The sequence below is a fragment of the Dromaius novaehollandiae genome, chromosome 9 (assembly GCF_036370855.1).
Source record: "Dromaius novaehollandiae isolate bDroNov1 chromosome 9, bDroNov1.hap1, whole genome shotgun sequence".
Taxonomy (NCBI): Eukaryota; Metazoa; Chordata; class Aves; order Casuariiformes; family Dromaiidae; genus Dromaius; species Dromaius novaehollandiae.
In genome coordinates this window covers 2,371,665-2,395,123 of record NC_088106.1, presented here as the reverse complement: position 1 = coordinate 2,395,123, position 23,459 = coordinate 2,371,665, and the positions used below count along the sequence as shown (strand labels likewise).

At 44.8% G+C, this 23,459-nt stretch overlaps 2 protein-coding genes and 1 long non-coding RNA gene across 3 annotated transcripts in view; 2 read left to right on the top strand and 1 right to left on the bottom strand.

Annotated features, from left to right (window-relative positions):
* The window catches only part of GMPS (guanine monophosphate synthase), a 33,387-nt gene extending 26,338 nt beyond the window's left edge, over positions 1 to 7,049 (bottom strand). The window contains exons 1-2 of the mRNA XM_064516527.1: positions 6,766 to 7,049; positions 199 to 380 (exon numbers count right to left, since the gene is read on the bottom strand). Of these exons, the coding sequence (XP_064372597.1) occupies positions 199 to 380; positions 6,766 to 6,792 (209 nt within the window). The 5' untranslated portion in view covers positions 6,793 to 7,049. The remainder of the gene's footprint in view (positions 1 to 198; positions 381 to 6,765) is intronic.
* On the top strand, positions 6,988 to 9,720 carry LOC112981337 (uncharacterized). The gene is made up of 2 exons (XR_003258678.2): positions 6,988 to 7,504; positions 7,890 to 9,720. It is a non-coding gene; the product is annotated as an uncharacterized LOC112981337 (long non-coding RNA).
* Positions 9,721 to 10,667: 947 nt separating this feature from the next.
* Positions 10,668 to 23,428, top strand: SLC33A1 (solute carrier family 33 member 1). The gene is made up of 6 exons (XM_026096866.2): positions 10,668 to 11,483; positions 14,980 to 15,170; positions 15,790 to 15,974; positions 16,940 to 17,057; positions 17,954 to 18,169; positions 19,910 to 23,428. The coding sequence occupies exons 1-6, from the start codon at positions 10,715 to 10,717 to the stop codon at positions 20,075 to 20,077; spliced, it is 1,647 nt and encodes a 548-aa protein (XP_025952651.2). The 5' UTR covers positions 10,668 to 10,714; the 3' UTR covers positions 20,078 to 23,428.
* Positions 23,429 to 23,459: the final 31 nt, after the last annotated feature.

The following is a 23,459-nucleotide window of genomic DNA, read 5'->3' as shown; positions in this document are numbered from 1 at the left end:
TGTTGCCAACAGTTTCCCCAGCAACACTCAAGTATTTCTGCGAACACGCTAAAGATACAGGTATTAGCATCATTATAGTAAAAATAGCACACATTAAAAAAAAGCATTTAGCACAGTTACTGGTATTCACAGATACCGTTATGCTGAAATAAGGGAAACCCCCCCAAACATACAGATACACACACACAAGTAACCTACCGAAACCCCTGTTCTCTGATGGCGAAGGCTGGCGTTTCCAAAGGGAAGATCTCGGACTGAACGAAGAGCTCGCGCACTCGACGATCTATGACTTTCCCATACTGCGCTCCGGCGTCTAGTATCACTACGGCTCCCTCGTAGAGATGCTGGCCGTCCTTGAGCTCTCCTCCGGCGTTCTCCAGCTGTGAACATTACTCACATGAGCATCTCATGGTAACACACTGCAGAACGGGGAGTTTAAGGCAAATCCCTTTAAATTACTAACAATTGCAAAGCTTGTTAAGGGTACTATTTTATGATCTAAATGAAAAAGAGTCACAGAGAAACTTTCAAACAAAGAAATCTTCAAGTTTATAAAGCTCAGTACAAGCACCGGTGCCTACGCGTTAACATAGCACCCCCCTCCCAGGCAGCCACACAAACATGACTCCCCCCAAAAACACAAACCTGGTCCAAATTAGGCCAAACAAAAGAACAGCCAGCTAAGGCAGGGCTTCCCACTACAAGCAGTACGCTGTTCACCAATACTGCCACTCCTGCCTTTTACATTTTGGAGTTTCATATAAAGCCTAGCACACAATATAATAATTGAAAGCATGTGCCTCTATCTGAAGCAAAGGAGGACAATCCCAAGTAAGTAGAAATACATGTTTTTCCCTATCACATTGCCTCAAACTCTGAACTGTCACTTGAAATTACCACCTGGAGAGGGCAAAAAGGAGAAACTCTGAACAAATGTATCTGCTAAAATAATTCAAAACACCTTTTGAACACAGCACTCAAACAGACTGCACATCAGTTCTGCTTCTGAGGTTACTTCAACCAGACTCCCTTCAAACACAGTTCAAGGGATGGTGCTCTCTGACCCCCATCACTTTGAATTGGCTGTTCAACTTCAGCTAGAGCTGAACGAGGGCTAGAAAAGGCATGCACAAGTTCCCATTTCTTCAAAAGAAATTGTGAAAGCAGGTGGCTACTCCGAGGTAGCGCCCTTACCGAGGAATCTTCACGGAAGAATGTGAACTCAACCACGCTGGGAGACACCAGAGGGAGCGCCAGGAGGGGGGAAAAAAAAATACTGCTAAGGAAAGTGCTTACTTTGGAGGCAGTTTTTCTTGACCTATAACTTGCACTGTTTCTTTGTCAATTTAGATTTGAAGAAAGAAAAATTGGGAAGGGTTTTTACTTTGGCAACGCTACCTCAAAAAAACATTTTTATGCTTACGACCATTTAATGTTTTAAATATGGCATGTTAGAATTGCTTTACAATTTGATGCAACAGAGAAGTCGCATTTGTAGCGGGCGACCCTGCACGCGGCAGACGGCTCACAGAGGAGGCTGCCACGGAGAGCTGACGCTGCCCGCAGCACATCGCGGCGTTCTGATATGGGTCAGGTAATGACATAAAAATTAAGCGCAGGTCATTCTGCACAGAAAGCATCACCGCGCTGGGGCGGATCTTTTCCAACAAGCATACAGCAAGGGCCGTCTTTGAATTTTCTGCCTCAGTTACTGTGAGACAATAGATCTCAAAGACAATTGTCTTCAAATTATCCAAAGAACAAAAACGCTTTGAAAACTTCCAAAGCTTACACTAACTAGAAAATGTAGAACTATAAAGTTTTTTCTACCTAAATAAGAGTACAAGAGGAAAAAAAGTGCTAAATCACTTAAAGCTTAAATCCAGTTTAGAGTCAGTTACTCAAACTTTTTTAAAATTAGTAACCAAGTGGCTGAGGAGAAGCTGTTACCGACTCTTCAGTCTTGGGCTATGGAACAATAAAGACCAGCATTAGAGCAGAACAGACGTCTCAACAGAAAACTAAAGGAGCTTCCCTTCAAATGCCCGGGTCAGATGGAAGATTGCTAGAATATTTTTCCTTCCCAGTAGAAGGAAAGGTTCACTTTTAGAGCAATTCTGCACCTTTTCATCTAACAATTTCTAAATTATCTTAAGTTCTTGCAAAAAAGACTGACATCCATGTTCTTTCCTGATCCTGCCTTGTGGCAAATACTATTCCCTATAGTGCTATTTTGTCTTAAAAGCCTTAAGTTAGATTGTTTCAGAGCATTCTGTAGCTCCTAACATGCAGGGACAAAGTTCCACAGCCTTCTCAGTTTAGTGTCTATTACTGTCCACTTCTGGTGGGCTCTACTGGCAAGACACCAAGTGAACACAGGCAATCTCCTCCAGCTGTACTGCATGAACCGCGATACTCACACATCATAACCTAGCGTTTCCCAGGCTGCAGACCACCCTAGGAACCTGCATGAGGAGTAAAGAGCACAACTTTGTAAATGCAGCTTTTACATTTTATAATAATAAAGCTAAGAATAAAACCAAATGATTGTTGGCATCAGTTCAGCTGGACCAATGACCAAGCGTTTATATCTGTAGCTAGTAAATAAATCTTGTTTCCAGTCCCTATCCTGAAGAAGCAGAGCTGCTTTGAGCAGTTATATATAGTTAGCTGGTTCCAAGCAAAAGCTGTGAGAACAGACATACATATGCAAACAAAAAGAGCTCAGAAATATGTTGCTTTGAGTTTGAGAAACACTGCATAAGAAGGTACGAGTAGGCCTGCATCTCACTTGAAATTGCACCTTTTGCAGTTCTGCTCAGCAAGAACAGTACATTAACATCCATCCCTTTATCACAAGAACGAACCCGACAAACCTCTGCATTACAGTTAATCCAAATGTCAGCACTCAACTCCACCAAAGCCGGCTGGCAGCTTCCATGCAGCGGCATCTCTACCCTTTCACTGAGCTTTTATTGTTTCTTCACTTTTACATACAGTATAGGAAAAGGATACAGTTTGGGAAACTCTTTTACAGATAGCTGTATTAATATTAGGAGAATTACTTTTCAATCAGTTACATGGATCTGAAAGATGGCTGTTTAAGGCTTCAAGTAATAGATGACAGCCAGTGTTTTGCTGGCAGTTCATTTTCACCTCCCAAAATACAAAAGCCAGTGCCTAATCATAGCTCAGGTTTTTCCTCAGATGATGCTAAGGGCATTCGGGCTAAAATCCAGTAAAAGCACTGCACTGCTGGAGCAATGCAGATCTACTTAAAGGCATGTGTCTTACCAGAAAAAAACCTCACACAACTAGTGGCCTAGTAACTTGCTGCTCCTTTTCCCAGGGTCCCTCAGAGGTGGGCTTGGAGGAAACTACGGGCTGTGATCATTTGCTCCTGCTACTACCTAGGACACCGCTTGCTCTCCCAGAGACAGCCTTGCAACCACCCCCAACACATGTCCGAACAAGCACCCACCCCGTGATCTACCCAGGCTGCCCTACCACAGAAGGGATCCATACCCAGTCCCAAGGCGGGACGGTCCACACGAGGCCACGCGTGTGCCTTAGCACTGCGAGAGGCGAGGGACGCCGCGTGCAGTCTTCCCGCGACTCACAAAAAGCTTCAGGCTTAAAGTTTTCAAACTTCAATTCTGAGTTAAAGTAAAACTGCAAGGAAGTTCAACACTGAATAGAGTCCAATAGAAATGTTACCATAAATCACACGGAAAAAGAGGAAGGAGAAAGGTAATAAGTCAAGACAGGATCTGGCTTTATTTATTTAAAGGCACAGGTCCAAGACTAGAGATTTCAAATACAAATTTAATAAGGAAACTTTATTTAATAAAATAAAAGAAAGAAACAGATTCTGTTAACACGCAGCCCACATGGCAGTTTAGCTGATGCATTCGTATACCTCATGCAGGCCAGGAGAAAGGCAAAGAGGAGACCAGACGACAAGCCGTTCCAACAGGAACGGAATTTACGGAGACTGGAAAATCCTCACCAGGAAGAGGTGTTGGAAACTGATTTCTAAGAAAAGCTCATTTTCCCTCAATAGGGGTATAACTAGGGCCCCCTGTCATCTCCATCGCTGTCTATTTTCACAGAAACCTGTAGAAACTACCGCTTTTGAGAACCATCGAACCTGGTTTGAGAACTGGCCGAGGTGGTTCAAACATTAGCAGGCAGTGGACAAACACAGCATATGTTCTGATCTCCTGAGAAAGGGAGGACTAAGGAATAGAGTGGGACTTAAATATCCTAAGAGAGAAGGGGAAGAAAGTCTATATTCAGCTAACTTATATCATAAGAGTCACATCAAAAACCACCTCATATGTGAAAGATTTCCACTTTATCTATGACTGATGAACCAAATAAACCAATTACACTAACAAAATAATGTCATCTCCTGACTTTCATTTGCCTGGTGTTTCTCAGGCAGTGCAAACATTGAGTGCCGACATCTGAAAAGAGGTTCAGAATCAAGCCATATCTAAAGTATATTACCACCTGCAATTGCACTGTGAAGTTAAGGTTCAGTCTTGATCTTTCATTTGAGCTTTACTACTTAGTAATATTAGGGGGAAAAGGAGAGCTTCCATCGCTGCTGCTGCTTTTAGTTCCATAAAAAAATATATCATTTCTGTAATTAACCGTGGTATGAGACCTGCCATCAGACTTGAATGACCAGTTAAGGACATAGCACATCTTATTCCTTGGTTTACCTAGGTAGTACTTTAAACTAAATTTTGCAAGTTCATAACTGCCCACTTTTGTGGAATCAGTGAATTTTTCAACATTTTATACACCTACACACCTGTAAGATTTATATTAATTCAATTTATAAAATACATTAATATACAAGAAGAGTCATATCTTAGACTACTGAGAAGTACCCAGCAGAAGCTCAGCTGACAGCAGGGGCCCCTCTGCCCAAGCCTTCACCCCCAGAGCTCTCACTGATACTAATAACTTCGACAAGCCTCAACTGCGAGTGCTGATCGGACATTCTTAAACTCTCATAAAACCTGTGCAGGTTTGATTGTTTCCCTGTGGTATTAAAATTAAACAGGTGTAAGAACACTTATTCATATTTTTACTGAGCGTAACAGAAAAGTAACTGCTTCAGATTCAGCACATCCTTGCAATAGCTATAAAAAAATAAAACAAACAAGCCAGCCCATCTGTTATCTCAAATAAACTTTAATATATATAAATTGCATGCAGATTTACAACGGGTAATGGGACTCTAACAGTTATCTGATGCTGGATTAGTTGGATCTGGCCCTGTATATTAACCACTCTCATTACATGCTCTCACAGGAAAAGGAAGATCAACTCTGCACCATAACACCCAGAGTCAATTAGCTTTTACAAGCCTACAGAAACAGAAGCCCTCAAAAAAATCCCAGTCACAAAAGAATTCCTCTACACCAGGAAAACGTATGTTAGAAAACCTTAATTGCGACCAAGCAAGCACCTAAACAAAGGTCAAAGGCATGTTTTATTTCAAACTGGATAACAAGTCTAAAACAATGCTTCTGCCCAACTATAGACTTAACCTGAGAGAACTCACAGGACTTCTGTTCAGAATTTACATTTCTTTAATCAAGAAAAAACTTCCACTTCAGAATCTCATACAAGGTCTTTTGTCGCCCTGCAGTGCAAAAGCCGTGCTGCCTTAGCACACTGATATAAATCTCTTTTGCCACTGTCACTATAAACTGCATAAGCAGAGCAGCAGAGCAAGCAACGTGATCTCCGGGGGTCACGAATAAAAAAAATAGTGCATCCCTTGTGCGGATTCAGCTAGTCAGGAAGGGCTGATTCCAGTTCCAGGCAACCTCTCATGCAGAAATGTGCTGCCTTGTGTAGCAATTAAGTAAACTAACTTCTTTAAACTTGGCTGAATGACTTACAGTTCATGTTACAGCGCAATGCCAAAATACTGCGGTTAACTGTTAGGAAAGGTGCCGCTCTTACCCCCTGCATCCCAAGGGAACCATATTTCAGCTGTTATGCTGAAAATACACAGAATATACAAGCAACAAAATCCCTGAACAGATCACTGCCATGTGGGCTCAGTGACACGATGAGCCAACATTTCTTTTTAAATACTCTCAAATTGAAGATTGTGAAATTAAAGACATTTACTTAAGACCATTATATGCTTGTTTTCTTGTTAGTAAAAAACCCCCAGAATGCTACAGCAAACAAACCCGGAGATACTCAGCAGCTCCCGAGAGCGTGGGGCACGGGGGGAGAAGGGGGGAGAGACAAGCAAGCCCTCGGAAGAGCCCAGGCGCTGCCGCCGGAAAGCCGCAGCGCTGCCACGCAGAAGCCCCGCGCCCGGCCTTCCCGGCGCGGCCCCCCGCAGGGATGCGCGGCGCCCCGGGGCCACGCTGCCGGCCGCGCCTCCCCGGCGGGCTGCAGCCGCCCGGCGCGGGCCCGGGCCCGACTCGGGCCGCGGCGCTGCCCGCGCGGCCGGCGCCACCTGCCCGCGGCCCCCCGGCGCCGCCCCGGCGAGCGGCCCCGCGAGGCGGCGCGGCGGATGCGGCGGGGGCGCCCGGCCCCGCAGCGCGGCCCCGCCAGGCGGCGGCCAGGCCCGGCGCGGCGCCATGTGCCCGCGGCGCGGGGCGCGGGGCGGCGCGGGCGGCCCGGCACACAAAGCGGCGGCAGCGCGGCGGGCCGGGCCGGCAGCGTCCCGCGGCGGCGGGCGGGCGGGCCGCGGCTGCCGGCGCGGTGCGGCGCGGCACTGACCTTGGCGTCTCCGTTGCACAGAGCCATGGAGGCTGCTGGGGAGCGGCGCCGCGCCGCGCCCCCGGCCCGGCGAAGCGGAGGGCGGCTCCGAGGCGGCGGCGGGAGACAGGGGAAGAAAAGGCTGCCGAGGAGCCGCCGCCGCCGCCGAGATGAGCTAATGCTGCCCGTGTGCGCCCCCGCCGCTGGGAGGAGCAGCGCCGGGCAGCGCCGCCCCGCCCCGCCTCCCCTGCTCCCGAGGCCGCGGGACGCGCCGCGTCTGCCGGCGCAGGCGGGCGGAAGGGGCGGGCCGCAGCGCGCCGCGCCGCCGGGGCGGGCCGAGGGCCGCCTCGTCCCCGCCTCGGGGCCTGGCTGCCGCGCCGCGGGAAGCGGGGGGGTGGCGAGCCCTGGGCCGGGACGCCCCCGGCCGCTACTGCTTGCCCCACGGCGCGCAACAACCGGCCTTTCCGGCCAGAGCCGCCCGGTCCCGGTAACGGCAGAGGGAGGCGAGGCAGGGCGAGCCCCGGGCGCCCCGGCCGAGGCGGCCCCGCGGGAGGCAGCGCCGGCCCCGGCCGCTCGGCCCTCCGTGGCGGGCAGCGGCGCTTTCGGCCTGTGCAGGGAAGCGCCGCCGCTGCCGGCGCGCCGGGAAGCAGGATCCGGTGCATTCACGGAGTGGGGGAAACGCACGGCATCCCCGTTTCCCAGTTTGCATGTTTCAAGTTGAAAAAGTACTTGGGCATTTTTTGGTAACTTACTTGTGAAAGTAAGTTCTTATTTTCCAACATGGTCTATCCCCCATTTTCTAATAGGAACTTCCCTTCACACACACACACACCCCAGTTATCAAAGCCCCAGTTCAACAAGGGTTTATGCATGTACTTAAACTTACGTGCCATTAGCACCTCAGACCTTAAAGGACATAATTAATGGTAGCAAAGAGAAAATGGGACTGTTTCCTGCAGGATTTGTACTCAAGATAACAGGCTTTAAGATTGCACCATTAAGCCCCGATCTTTTAAATGCCCTTAAATTAATACTGTATGTAAGTACTTGCAGAATTCAGTCCTCATTATGTATACAGAAAACTAACCTGAGCTGTTTTAGTATTAAGGTGTCTAAATGTTTACTCTTTCTTCGTCCTGTGGCAGCACGTCGGAGCCCCTGGCAACGGAATGATGTTATGCCGTGCAAGGCAGGATGAGCACATATCTGCAATACATTTCAGAAGACATGATGAAGTTAACAGCTGATTCTCAGCTGGGCTGACCTTTGTAATTCCTCCTTGGCTTCACTTCTTGTGAGCAATATAGCTCTCCCAAGCTTTTATACCATGACATCTTTATTCTTCCTTCTGTATTCCTTACTTAAATTCAGTGTCTCTCTTGTAACTACGAGAAGACGTTTCAGAAAGGACATTACTGCTAACTAAAAAAAAATCTAATTCTGCAAAAAACTGTAACAATGAGTGCTTTATATACTTTAGCATTTCTGTTGACTGCATGCGCTAAAGCTCCTCACAGTATGTATATTTGTACAAGATCATGGCTAGTGGGAACCAGGGCAGGAATTCTGCTGTTTGTGCTTCCAGGAGGTTTACTGCCGCTATTGTGACATAACATACAAAATCATATCACCGAAGTAGTGCATTAAGTAGCTGTGTTGAGACAAAATGTTTTTTATTCCTGGGACTTAATCAAGCATCTGAACTCCATTAGTGAAACTGTCTTTACTATACATGCCTGAGATATGTTGTTTCATATTTTAGAACAGTAGTATCCTACTGGTAATAGTATTTGCAGTTTATTAGTAAATGAGTGTTATGGTAAAAATACTATTAATTTCAGAGCTTGGCACAATATATGTTTTTATAAATGCCTACATTATATAAATGCTTTAAATTATCTAAATATTGCTATTGATTTGTACACACTTAGAATCACCTAAATACTGTTTATGGAATTGATGTTGGAGAAGAAAACATCTTTGTGTCTTCAGGTGTTTCAGTAAACTCAGTATACGCATCAACATTGCTCATAGTTTTCCAAACAAATCATAAGGCACCTCCTTGCAAAATCAGGCACGTGCATAAGTTCTAGCAAATGCATTTATCACCTCTAGCATATGCCATGTTTTTAAAGTCAGAACCTGCATTCAGTTTTTGTGTATGCCCTAGCAATTGTAAACCATTGGAATAAATAAAGATACAACAGTTACAGTTCTGTTTTGGTCCCCCTCTCCAGATCTCTCAAGTCAGCAAGTTTGTACGTGTTTAACAGCAAGGACATACGTCTAGTTCTTAAGAGTTTATGGCCAGTTCCTAAGTGTTTAACATAAATGTTTTGCATGCTATCCCAGGGCACGCCATATCAAGCTAACACAGTATCTGTGCCCGTTAATCAGTTTATGATATTTGAGCTCTGGGTTTGAATCCATTTTAAGGCTCAAAATGAAGAAAGGCAGAAACTGGCACTTTAAAAATCAACAAGCATTTTTCTGCATGTCAGTCTTTTATGATTTAGAGTGTACCTTCTACTTCTGTTCAGGTGAAACTTCTTAAAAGACACTGAGGAAGGCAACTAAATCAACCAAGCTCTTATTCCTGAAACGATTCAAAAATTTTTTTGAAACCCTTATTGAAAATCTTAAAATTATTATTCATATCTTTCAAAGAGACAAAAAGAGGGAAAGGCATGACAATGAGACTTGAGGTGACACCTGTAATTACAAACCAGTATCTAGCAGTGCTGTCAGATTACAATTATATCCTAAGGACAATATTGCTGTACACTTTTTTCTAAATATTATAACCACATTATAGCTATGTCTTTCAAGGATTTAAACAAAACTGAGGAACGGAAGAATACCTGAAGCACTGAAAAGTCAAAAGAAAAGTGAGAAACAGAAGATGGCATGTGTTTCTGAGAGTCTAATTATTGTGTAACTGTATAAATAATGGATAAAATGATAACACTTACTGTAGTTTTTACTGTTTTTTCTTTTTATTTCTGTTAGTACAGGAGAGCCAAACAGCCAAAAATGGGGCTTGCTTTTTCTTTTTGGCCTTCTCCATATTGTTCAGTTGACGTAAGTGTTTACCAGGCTGTGGTGAGTGCACACTCGTGCAGGATGGTTAAAGCATCCGCAGGGAGTTTTGTGTATGTTTTTAAGAGCCTTCACACAACATACGCTCAAGAGCAACAGCTTTCCGGATCCTCCCAGGGCCAGACCCCCACCGGAGGAAGGCGGGAGCTGCGCTTCGCGTGCAAACCGCGTAGTTTCCCCTTTCACCTCTAGAGGTAGCTGTGCCTTTGTCTCGGCACGATTATTTCGTGGAAGGGCAAAAGTCAGGCGTTTAATGAGTCTAGCGGCGTTCGGGGTCTCCTTGGCTATCCCGGCGCTACAGTGAGTGCTTGAAACGCTGAGGGAAACAGGCGGGCTACGGCTTCTGAGGCGGCTCGTCCCCCCGAGGCGAGCTGACAGCTGCGCACGCGGAACGAGCGCCCCGGGTAAATGAAAGGACATAACAAAGGCGACGCGGCCCTTATGCACAGACTGCCAACCAAGAGGAGCGCTTACCAACCCCCCAGGCGCGGCACTTACTTTTCCGGGGCGCCGTTAGGCACCGGCGACTGCCCCGCCGCCGCGGGCGCCCTCCCCTCAGCCTCGCCTAACGGCCGCGCAACGACCACCCACCCCGCCGCCTCGCCCAACGACCGCCCAACGGCCGCCCCGCCTGACGTCACCCGCCGGCGCGCCAATGAGGCGGAGCCACGCCTGCGCGAGCGCCGGGCGCGTGGCCGGAAGGGGCGGGGCGGCCGCGCTGTGGCGGTGGCGGCGGGAGGGTGTGCGGCTCGTCGCGGCCTGGCCGCGGAGCGGAGCGCGACGGGACGGGACGGGACGAGACGGGACGAGACGAGACAGCGCAGCGCAGCGCAGCGCAGCGCGCCCCGCCGGGCCGGGCCGGGCCGCCGCCATGTCCCCCGCCATCGCGGCCAAGGAGGGCGGGCGGCAGCGGCGGGCCGGCAGCCACCACCACTGCGTGGACGTGAGGAGCGAGGCGCCGCCCGCGCCGCGGCTCTGCGGTGACGGGCGGCCGCGCGGGCAGCCCGAGGCCGAGGCGGCGCCGTTGCTGCTGCTGCCGCCGTCGGAGGCCGCCGGGCCGCGCGGCTGCCGCGCCGAGCTGGGCAGCATCCTGCTGCTGCTGGTGCTGTACGTGCTGCAGGGCATCCCGCTGGGGCTGGCGGGCAGCGTGCCGCTCATCCTGCAGAGCAAGAGCGCCAGCTACACCGACCAGGCCTTCTTCAGCTTCGTCTTCTGGCCCTTCAGCCTCAAGCTGCTCTGGGCGCCCTTGGTGGACGCCGTCTACGTGCGGCGCTTCGGGCGCCGCAAGTCCTGGCTGGTGCCCACGCAGTACGTCCTGGGGCTCTTCATGCTCTACCTGTCCACGCGGGTGGACCTGCTGCTGGGCGACGGGGACGGCCGCGGCCCCGACGTGGTGGCCCTCACCGTGGCTTTCTTCCTCTTCGAGTTCCTGGCGGCCACGCAGGACATCGCCGTGGACGGCTGGGCGCTGACCATGCTGTCGCGGGAGAACGTGGGCTACGCCTCCACCTGCAACTCCGTGGGGCAGACGGCCGGCTACTTCCTGGGCAACGTGCTCTTCCTCGCCCTCGAGTCGGCCGCCTTCTGCAACAAGTACTTGCGCTCCCAGCCCCAGCCCCGGGGCATCGTCACCCTCGCAGGTACGGCCGGGCCAGGCCCCCTGCCTGGGGGAGGCAGCCGGAGGCGCCCCGCTCGCCCCTGGGCTCTGCGAGGGGCAGTCTGCCCCATCCTTGTCTCTGCTGACCCGTTGGGGGGGCTTGAGCTCTTCTTTCCTGGCCTGATTGCCAAGAAATGGAGTGTCGCTTTAAAAGAGCGTAACAGCTTTGGCTGTTAGGAGCATCTCCTCCTGGGAGAAAGGGGAAATCAACACACTGAGTCCTCTAAGAGAGTGTCGTTCCCAGAAGCAGAAGTGTCAAGAGTTCAGAGTTAACCATGCTGCCAGTTGCCAAAGGAAGGCCCTATTTCCTTAAACTAAGGGGCTGGGGGGACTCTCTTCCGTAAATGGAGTCTGATGATCTGACCCTAACTAGCAGTTAGTTCAGGGCCGGCTTTTGTTTTGGTTTTGCTTTTTTTTCTAGAAAGGTTGTTTGTTAGGTTGTTTGTTATTGGTGTTGGATATATTGCCTGGAAGATGCTTAAAATGTGCAAGGTTGGGTGTAGCCAGATAAACTTGTGGGAGGATTGAAAAAGTAGCAGAGTTTCCAGTTGAAATTTCAAAGTGGCCATAGTTAGTAAGGAAGAGAATTCTCGTTTTTAGCATATTTTTTCCCATCTATATTTCAATTGCTGTCCTATATTGCATAAGAGAAAGGGCATACCAAAATTGAGTTGACTTCAGATGTAAAATCCAGCCTGCTCTTGCCTGCCCTGTACCTGTTTTGTTGTTAAATGAGGACTTGAGTTCCCAAGACTGTAGTAGTTGCACAGATGGAATAAATACTACAGTTGCTAACTAGCCCTTCTCTTCCTCTTAATAATCCTGTTTCTTGTCTGTATGTCAACAAGCATGTAGCAATCCTCAAATGTAACCCCGCTGGTTTATTGCTTTGCTCCTTTGTTTTTCCTCTAAAGCGTAGTTCAGTGCTGGCTTGTCTCTCCTGTCTTGCTGCAGTGGCAGGCTGACCTCTTTCACTGCTGCAATTTGCAGCTCGCTAGTGCATTCAAGAGAGCTTGGTCTTGCTTCACTTAGCTCCACTGTTCAGGTTGCCTTTCTTATTTTTTATTTTTTTATTCAGTGCTGTTAGTGTAAATGCATCTGTTATTATTACAAGACCTTTTAAAAAAAAAAAATCTTAAACCCACCAATGCAACCCGTTTAACTTGTCCTGGCATACTAACCTTGGTGGAGTAAGAAGGGCAAATAACTCCGACACTACTCCTGCAGGATATGTTTTTTGAGTAGCCAAGCTGGCTTTGGAAATTTCTGCTACCCTCTCCACTAGGTCGTATGCCACGGCTCACTGTGCCCACGTTTGCCCTGAATCAGCCGTGCAGCAGTGTTGTAATCCATCTCACTGAAATGATGGTGTCTTGTCCTAGCCCTGGTTGTCATCAGAGTTCATGGTGAGCAGGTTCAGGCAGTTAAAGCAGCAGGAAGCTAACTGTGAAAAGGTGAGCAGTTTTGTGCCAGCAATGTTCTCTGAACCCTTTCGTTGTGGGCTGAGTGCCAGCGCTAGAGAAAGTAGTCAAAACCTCGTGATCCCAAGTCAGCTTAAAGTTGTTGAGGAGTAGCAATGTTAGTTTTTCCTGCTAACCTTGGGTAATAATATGAATAAATGTAAAACCATTATTCAAAACAAATCCTGTGTTATGTTATTTCAAGCTAAAGTTCTAGTGGGGAAAAAAGAAATACATTTCATTGGGCTTGTAGCTTGTGTGAGTATGTATATGAGGTTTTTCTCACTTTGCTGTGCAAATGAATTTTTTAAATTTATTTTTAAGTTGCTGGCTGGGTTGGTCAGTTCCTATCCAGTTTGTCATGCAGTTGCATGGATGCCAGTTCTGGCATGAAGGAGCTCGCGGGGGTGTGTGAAGTGTGAGCGCAGGCAGGAGATGCTGGCCCCTTCCAAGGTGGCCCCGACTTACCTGGGCTGGGGCTGTGGAGCAGGCCCCTCTCCTGGGAGGAGATGTGTGGCTGTAGCATTACTAAAGCTGAAGTGCCAAAATAACCCGCACATACCTCTTCCCTGGTTATTTTCCAGCCCAGTCATGTTCCTGATCTAGTCGCAGGTTTGCTTTGCTGCAGCACGCTGGTTTGCGCAGCTGGTAATAGCACAGGGCAGGGATACGGGGATAGCAGAGCAGGCAGCAATGGTGGCACCAGAAACTGTTTGTGCTAGAAATTCCTCGTGTAAACTATAGCTTGAAACTTGGATTGCTAGTAGGTTGTTAGCGGACCCTTTGAATGGAAGAGTATGGTTTTGGGTTTTTTTTTTTAAATTGTCTAAAACCAAAAAAACCCCAAATTTTTTAAATTGGACTCTCTTTATATATGGTCTTAGCTAATCTAGCCATTACTGTATTGCAGACAGACGGGACTGAGCTGATTAGAAATATTCATGTGATGATGCTCAAAGCTATTTCTGTTGCAATCGTAGCACCGTTCGTTTATCACTGCAGTGGTAATGCCTAGCGCTATTATTATAGCGCAGCTCCTGCCTCTGTTGTGTAATTGCGGTTAGCGCGACTCTCTGAAAATGATGCCTTACTTCTGAAAAATAGGTTCAAGGTATCTAATTCTTTCCTAAAAAAAGGAGAGAGCACTCTGATAGCACTGCTTATGTGGTGGTCTTGCTTTTAAAATACTTTGGAAAAGGGAAAAGTGGTTGGGAAGCAGCAGAAAAATAATCTGAAATGCCATTCTTTCTTTCACACTGAGAATGTTAAACTATTGCTAAAGTGGTCTTTTCATGTTTTTTTCCCATGTTGTGCTTGTCCTGTTCCTGTGAATAAAAGTTAATAATTGACTAAACCATTATCTTTGCCCTTCCACCAGCTTTTGCTGCTTACTTTCAGTTGTCTTGAGGCTTCTGGAGTTGCTCCTGATCAAGAAGATAAAAAGCTAATTCTGTCTTGCCCTCTCCCTGTTACTGAGTTTTCTTGCCTCTTTCTTAGAGGTAGGGGTTAGGATTATCTTAAATTAATTCAGTCACTAATTCAGAAAGTACTTGCCATGAAAAATTGGTGAATGTCTTGCTACTGCTGACTTCAAACCGAATATTTAGCGAATATTATGCCTACTTAAATTTGGCACTTAAGTATGTCCATTTTAAGTGGACTTATATTCAATAACTTGAGTGACTCACTGAATACCTTCTTTCTCTGAAGTTCTTCCCACCCTGTCTCATTGCAGTGATGCACAAAACGCTGGGGAACTGGACAACTTACTGTTTTTCTTCTGTGTAAGATCTTGAGCAAACACATGGGCCTGGGAAAAGCTGTGCTGGTTACTGTATGTAGCTGTGTGTGTGTGTTGGTTTTGTTATCTGTTTTCAGGAAGGTCAATGAGTAATTTTATTTAATTTTGATTGCTAGGCTGTGAGCCTATATTGTTGCAAAATAAGTGCATCTCAGATATTCAGTAAACTGTTAATAAAATGTTGGTAGTGGTGGTTAACTATCTTTCTTTTCCTTCAGATTTCCTTTTTTTCTGGGGAGCTGTCTTTTTAATTACCACTACACTGGTTGCCCTTTTGAAAAAGGAAAACAAAGAATTAACACCAACGAAAGAAGAGACCAAAGGTATCACTGATACGTACAGGCTGCTCTTCTCAATAATCAAGATGCCAGCGGTTCTCACTTTCTGTCTCTTGATTCTCACAGCAAAAGTAAGTAAACACACTTATGAACTGTTAGCTGGTGATAGCAGAGTCTGAAAGGGAGTCCTTGAGATGTGACTTTTTTGCTTTTGTCTGTGGCTGTCATCAGACTTCACAATTTTCACGTGAAACTTGGAAACATAATTGCTTGTATCATTGTGCTAAGTAGGGTTGTACAACAGAACATGTTTGAGCTGTTTTGTGTTAAACATGTTAAAGAAGTTGATTGCAGTCTAATATTAAAATAATGTATATTAAACGTGCATCTCTACATCCAGGCTGTTTGTGTAGTCTGCAATTAAAAGGATACAAACTGCTTCTTATCACCTAAATCCTATTTTCAGAGTCTGCAACTCTGCAAACTAGGTTTCCATGGTTTCAAGTTGGCAGTCATGGATACCAATGGGTGTTTAAAGCGTGGATATGAGTATCATTGCTATGTTTAATGTTCTTGGTATAGTTTTGGCACTGATGGTAAAAATACTGTATAAGTGCAGAACGTGCTTCAGGACTGATTTGGAAATCTGTTTCAATCATATTTCTCCATGTTTTTATTATCAAGTAAGCTGAATTGCTAGCCAAACCATCACTGCTTTCCCCAGTTTATTTTGTTTAACTTGTATTGCAGGTTGGATTTTCAGCAGCAGATGCTGTAACAGGACTCAAATTGGTGGAAGAGGGAGTACCTAAAGAGCACTTAGCTCTGCTAGCAGTTCCAATGGTTCCTTTACAGATAATATTGCCTCTGATTATCAGCAAATACACAGCAGGCCCCCAGCCACTGAACACATTTTACAAAGCTATGCCTTTTAGGTAAAGACAACAAAAAGTGTTTTACAGAATTAAAGTATTTTGTTTGTTCAGATTAAGTATAGGATTTTTGTAGACTGCTTAACTTCCAGATAGACGAAAGAGCGTGTCAGAACTCCCATGATAAGTTTTATCTCTGTATCTTATGCCTTGAGGATGATTCGCGTGGGAACGCATGTAAAAGAGCAGAATGTGCAGTGTTTTCAGACTAGAGCTGTGCTTTTCTGTTCTTACTCAGGGTTGTTAGTTCCTTATTCCTGAACTGTTCCAGCTAGAACTGGGACTGTATCTGTAACACTTAATGTCTCTGCCAATGTAAGAATGGCAGAATATGTTGACATGTCATTTGCCAAGTCTTACTGGATGTTTGCTTTATTTAGATATTTGAGAATAGAAGAAGCTGAATTACGGCAATGCAGGCAAGGAGATATTTCATTTCTGGTGCTAGTTGTTTTATACAGGAGTTTGGTTATATAGGAGTTTGCATATGGAATTCCATAGGAATGCAAAACCAACTAATCCAGAGAACTACCTAAAACATTGATTTACTGAAAAATAGCATTATCTCTAAAACTTGGCTATTAATTTACTGCGTTCTTCTGCCATTACCTATATGTTTCTAACAAAGCTCAGTAGATTTTGTTCCAGATGTATTCTGCTGGGTATTTTGTGTGCTGTTTTTCACTAAAAGAGGACTTCTGAAAGTTCAGCATTAAGGGGCTAGTATAGGAGATCTGGCAGTGAATTATGTTGATATGGAAGACAGAATTGTTTCAGTATAAAATGTTTGATTTCAGTGCTTGTCAAATATCTAATTGTTTTAACCATTTAGATATCTGTTTCTATCTTAAAACTATTTTAATGTGCTGTCTATGTATAAATGTTCAATAGCTGCTTTATATCAAAGTGAAGAAACATATGGGCAAAATTATTTGAATTACAAATCGTTATCTTTCTTATTCCTGCAGGTTACTGTTTGGACTGGAATTTGCTTTTTTGGTGTGGTGGACTCCTAAAGTAAAACACGAAGGAGGATTTCCCATATACTACTATATTGTAGTATTGTTGAGTTATGCTTTGCATCAGGTAATGTATCCTGCATGTGGGAAGGGGACAGGAGGGTATTTAACATCAACCAACTGGAGGACAATAAATGCTGTTAAATGCTTCTGTTAGTTACAGTAGAAGTCTTTTAAGACTGATCTGCTGTGCTGTATGACTGTCCTCATTTAGTTTTGATCCTCTTGCCAATATAATTTCTCCCACTTCAATGTACTCCATTGGGACATCTTCTGTGAAGTTATTAGCTGACCAGACCTGCTTTTGTTTCCTGGATTTTTCCCCAAAACCGTAACTGAAAAAACATGATAGAAATGGAGTCAGAGAAATCCTAGCGTTTTGACTCTGAGCTTCACCAGTCTGATGATGATCATGATCATCATCGTAGCTCATGCTATGGATTGTGCAGTTTGGTAAAGTTAAGTGATCCTGGTCCTAGAAAATTTTTTTTTTTCCAGAACATCATAGTAGACCTAATCCAAAGGCCTGGAGAACAAAAGCCCAATCCTAAACCAGGCTTTGGATCAGAACAAAAATTCATGAAGTGCCTTGAAAGTGTGTGTGGTTTTTCTAATGCAGAAGTGTTACATCTACGTAGGCTACTTCACCTGGCCTTATTCCAGTTTAATTTGATAACTGAAGTCATTTCTTAGTACCTGAGGCTGGGTCCACTTCAGTATGAGCTGAAAGAAACAGCAAGGCTTCTTGGTATTATGTAGAGAGACTATAAAAGTAATTTCTTTATTGTGCAATTTTAAACTGTTGAGCTTATTTTTCAGTTAACTGAAAAATAAAACTTCAGTTTTGAAGTTTGCTAACTTCAAGTAGTCTTTTAAAACAGTATTTATATTAGGGCTTTTAGTTTTATTTGTTTGTAACTGGGGGAATCTTACTCTCTTGTGGCTTTCTTACCCCTTCCGTAGATTACACTGTATAGCATGTACGTTGCAATAATGGCCTTCAATGCCAAAGTTAGTGATCCACTGATTGGAGGAACCTACATGACGCTTCTGAATACTGTGTCGAATCTGGGAGGGAACTGGCCTTCCACTGTTGCACTCTGGCTTGTGGATCCACTCACGGTGAAGGAATGTGTAGGGGCTCAGGAGCAGACCTGTGGAACTACAGTTGCTGCAGAAGTAAGTTTGGAGGCTGCTACGGTCTCAGTTCAATTACTAGGAGAAGGCATTATATTTAAAAGTATTTTTCACCTTTTGAAAATCCTCACAGTGCATAGCTCATGCTTAAAAATCCCCACTAATTGAGTTAATTTCTCTGTCTAATAAAATTAAGTCTGGGTTTTTTGCATACTTTTAACAGCTAACATTTACCAAAGATCTGAGGTTGCAGAGTAGTTGTGTGGTGTGTGCTTCCCCCCCCCCCTTTTTTTCCCCTTCCTCTTAGCTGAGATGAGAAGATGGTGGTAGAAGCACTGCACTGGTGCCACATTTTCTGCAGTATGTGGAGGCTGTAGTTATAGTTCTGAATAAACCTTGCTCCGTTTGGAGCTGCGTGATTAGGTGCTCTGTTCTTGGCAGGCTCTTTGTCCCCAAAGTCCCTAGAGTTTTGTGGTGGTGGTTTTGTTTTCTCTTTTAGTGGTTTGGGTTTTTTGTTTGCTTTTACTCCTTCTGTTTCTTTCTGAAGGCTTCCTATCCTGATACCTTGTACTCTTCATTGTGACATTACTTTGCTTTCTTTGTCTTTGGTCTTCACTGTCGGTATGAAATTGAGCGGTGTGACTGGCTGCGCTCCCAGTTCTGGGGAGCCCCGTGGAAGAGAACAGAGAACATACTGTGCTACTGTACACAGCTCAAACAACAGGACACAGCTACCTGGAAAGCAAGGTTTCAAATTCACCTCTTTGTGAGAAACTTTAACATGACTGTCTTGAACGGTGGAAATGTTTATTCCTTGCTCATGATTGAGACTTCACTCTTGAGTGCCTTTCTGTGTTTACAGGACTCTCTGGGATGTGGAGGTCCTCTAAATACACAAAGTGTTCTAGGAGTCAAATGCGACTTGTTTGTACTGGCATTGCAGTTTACTACTTGCAGAAGGGAAACTGCTTCCACCTAATGTGCTTTTTCTGCATGTTTCTTGGCTTGCCACTTATCAGGTTGCCAGTGCCTCAGCTTGTGTTCAGCTTCAGTCCTTCCTCCTTCAGCTCGCTCCAACAATCTTTTTTTCACCTCCTCCTAGTTTGTAGTATTATGCGCACACACACACCCCTCCTTATTCTTGATCTGATCTTGACATGTTTGGTGAAAATGCTGGCAATTCCAAGGCTTGCTTTTATCTCCAGAGTATACCAGTATTGACTGAAAGCTAAACAATAGCAGAAAGAATTGTGTGATATACTCATATCTTTTAAATGCTCAAGTTCCATAATAAAAATACGATACCTCAGGCATGTTTTTGTCTGACATACACTGTGTGCAGCTAGGCCTTGTATTGTAGTGTCCATTTGCAGGTTCAGTGTGATGAGATGCAGGGGTGTAATTTCCACAGAAACAGCTGGCTGGCTAGAAAACAAATCTTTTTTCATGGGCTTAACAGTGATTGCAACAGCTCTCCAACATAGGACAGTTGGGACAGTTCCTCTTTATTAGGGTTAGTCCCTTGGGCCAATATGCTCCTCCTCCCAAATGTCATACAGTGTTTTGTTATTTTCCATACTAATGGTAAGCTTGAAAGCCTAACTAACTAACCCATAAGAAACAAGGAAGACTAACCAAATATGTTCAGTCATAACATTTAAAGCTCAAGTTAAAAACAATGGATATTGTAATGCATACTTCTAGAAAGTATGTGTTCCTGTATCTCCCAGAAAATACTTAATGTATTGACTCTTCAACAAATATCCTGCTTCTGTGTTTCAGCTCTGCACAAAAGCTGGTGGTTCCTGTGTTACTACCTTGGACGGTTACTATGTGGAATCTGTCATCTGTGTCATTCTGGGATTTGGCTGGTGGTTCCTACTTGGGCCAAAATTTAAAAAGCTGCAGGATGAAGGACAGTCTTCATGGAAGTGCAAGAGGACCAACTGATGCAATTTAAATACTGGATGGACTAGCAAGGTTGTTTTAGTTTTATTACAAAGACATATCCCATAATCAATAAACAGGAATATAGGTATTTTTAAATGCCAAATCGCTGAAAAATGGGTGGCCAAGACAGTGGTATGTGTACCACTTGCCTTCCCAATATGAAAACGTATGTTCAGAAGGTAATTATGAAAAGAATGGCACCTATGTACTACATAATGCCTGGGCTGTAGCTTCAGAGCCGTGGTTGCTGATACAACCAACATCCGAATTTCCGTTTAGTAACTATGGAGGAGTTAATTGTGCCATGTGTATCTGAACAGCAGCATTGTCAGCTAAGTTCCAGCTCTTAATTTTCAAAGAGAAGTGATCTGGCACAGTGAGTTGACCTGGGGAAGGATGTCAGAGGCATTTTGACTTACTGGTTAAGTGTGTTATAATACAAGATTCATCGTGGGAAGATAAAGTATCTGTGGCTTTTTTCTTCTCGCTTTATGGACTGTAAACACACTTCAAAGGATGAAATAATGTTTCAAGATTCTTTTAAATGTATTTTCTGGCTTTTATAAGCTTTAAAGATTTATAAGAAAATATTTTTATAAACAAAATTACACTTAATTTATTTCCTCTGTTTCAAAGCATTTTGATTTACATTCAGGATAAACTTTGAAGAAAAAAATGACGTAGGGTAGGACTTAATTTAAGAGTAACGCACAATACTCTGAGCCTTGAGTCCTGAAGAGGCAAACTGGGCAGTGTAGCAGCTAGCGCACAAAACACCAGCTTCAAAAAGAGTGGGCATGCCGTTGTCCAGGAGGCACTTGTTGTTTTGAGGGCATGAGGTGATATTGTTCGTTCCCATATGTCGCTAATATTTGAGCACTCAAAGACGAATGGAAAAAAAAAAAGCGTATATTCGCAGCCTGGGATAAGAAAAGATGATCAGTGCCTTCGGAAGTAATTTGGTGATGACAAGCTTGCCAAACTCCCAGTGAGCTGGTGTACAACTCACCGGTACATGAAGCAAACAGGCTACGTCCTATGGTAGAGCTGCTACAGAAGTTAATTCCTGATGCTGTATGGTGGAAACTTCCCTGTTGCATCTATCAGAAATGACCGACCTCCCTCCCGAGTGCCTTAGTGATGTAAGGCAGACTGTACGCCTAGAGAAGGGGCACTGATATATTCTGTTGGATGGTATGGTACATCGTTATTAAAAAAAGAAGAATCTTAAAAATACCTTGGAAAGGTAGAAATAACGTTCACTTCTTTTCTCTCTTTCTTTGACAATATTGAAAGTATTGCATCCTGAGCTTTATGTTCCAAACTGTAAGGGGAGTTTTGTGGGTCTTTCGTTAGTGCATGTTTTAGAGAAAAGTGAACTGGTAATAACTCGTGACTGGCTGGAGGAGACATAGGGGTGTATAGGAAGTGCCGACATGACTTAAGGAGTAAGGTGTCCAGAAGAGAAGAGTGTGATACAGTGCTTGTTTGAGTACCAAAGGCTGTTCCTCTTCTTCTTCCCCTCTTAGTCACACCCCTCAGAGCAAAACTGAGCTGCAAACTTTCCCCAGCTGTGATCCGTGGTAGCAGGGTAGCAACAATGTGCTTTTGTTTTTGTTTTGTGTTTTTGTTTTAAACAATTTTAAAAACTAGCTAGAAGCACAGTTTTCACACTAAGCACTTTTGCTCCCCAAACTACAAGTCATCTTTCAATTAAGTTATTTCTGTCCCCTGGATAAGCACAGAAAGAATATATCAAACTTGTAGTCAAACATAGATACATATTTTCAGTCATAGCCAGATCATCACCACTGGATTAAGTATGTATAATATACCTAAATTCTGACTTTGCAACCACCTGCCACTTATTTTAATAGAATCTTGTCCACACTTGGAAATTTTTTGACTTTGCTGACTTCAAGGAAAAACTTATAGACTGCAGAATATGGGAAATCAAATTCATAGATATTTTACAGTTGGCTTCTACACTGTAGTTTTGTTTTACTGTTTCTGAATGTGCCAACGTGACTCATTATTAATAAAAGATGCATTGGAGTTGCTTGATAGATGAATCTGGCAATATCAAAATTAAATCCAAAATCATAAATTGTGTAACTGTTTCCTCTTTCAAACTGGAGAAACTTAGTTTTTAATCTATCAGTATTGCTGTTTTATAACACAAGTCAGAAATGCTACAACTATACCAGCAGCTTGCTAAAATGAACCAGTAGACTGTCTTTTTTTTTCCACTTACCTTTTTTTTTTTTTTAAGTGAAATTATTTCTCCTTTTGAAGGGTTAGGATTATTGTAGACTTGAATAGTTTAACATCAGAAAACTTGATCTCTAGTTTGAGAGTCTCCTGTTAAAGTAGGAACTGGAGGAAATGAATCGTACTAAGTACTGCTATAGATAGTTTAATTACTCTGGGGACTTTGTGGCCTTGCACAAACCTGGACTTCTCCCCGATACATTCAGAGAGGGGGGACTTCAGGAGTGCATAATGCTTAAATGGTTGTGTAGCCGAGTTCCTTCTCTGACCTCGGTTCAGCGTCAGGAGGGAGTGTGGTGCTCCAGCTCTGCTGATACAGTAACTAACCACCACTAAACATGTGGTCCTGCTGCCCTCTGCTCCCTGGCCACATCCTCCATCAGTTTACCTTCCTGCCCTGGCCCGTTGAGCCTGCTGTGTGTTGCTGCTGGAAAAAGGGTAATGGTGGAAATTGCTTTTCTTAAGTAAAGGGTTTTTCCTGATCTAAACTCCGGAGCAGGATCACTGTGGAGTGCGTGAAAGCCCAGGGGAGAGGGTGGGAATGTGGCGTCGGGGCAGAGGCAGGAGCACTGTCAGTGGCCGTCAGACTTGGCACTTGCACACACAAAAGTCGTCATCGCCTGCCCTCTCGAGCATGATCTGCTGGTGTTTCCCAAGACTTGCTTAAGAGGCAACTGCTGTTTCTCCAACACTCAATCCTGTAATTGCAGTGCCCAGAAAGGGCACGTGTAAGGCAGGGGTCGCGAGTTGCATCAAGTGGAAGTGCCCAGCTGCTGCTGCTGCTGCTCCTGCCGGCTGCGTCGCGTCGCGGGAGGAAGCGGCTGAGGACTGCCCGGGCCCGAGGAACGCTCCTCCTGCATCTTATGGTGCTGTCAATCTGATATCCACCGCAACATCCTAAAGTTCTTGTTTTAAATACTAACTCTATGTTTTGTCTTTGTTACGGGCATTGCAATATCTATTAGTGCTAATTGTCAGCTGTTCTTGGTTTTCCATAAGGTTGTTATGTTTCATTGTCCTCTAGAATCTTTTCAATGTAATTTCACGATTATAAACACTATATTAAACGGTCTAATACGAGACGATGTTTGGATGATCTTTGATTTGATAA

Bases quoted from the DNA above. Each gene is read 5' to 3' on its own strand.
- SLC33A1 (XM_026096866.2), top strand. From the start codon at position 10,715: ATGTCCCCCGCCATCGCGGCCAAGGAGGGCGGGCGGCAGCGGCGGGCC. The intron at 11,484-14,979 runs GTACGGCCGGGC...CTTTTCCTTCAG, and splicing joins GGGCATCGTCACCCTCGCAG to ATTTCCTTTTTTTCTGGGGA. The intron at 15,171-15,789 runs GTAAGTAAACAC...CTTGTATTGCAG, and splicing joins TCTTGATTCTCACAGCAAAA to GTTGGATTTTCAGCAGCAGA.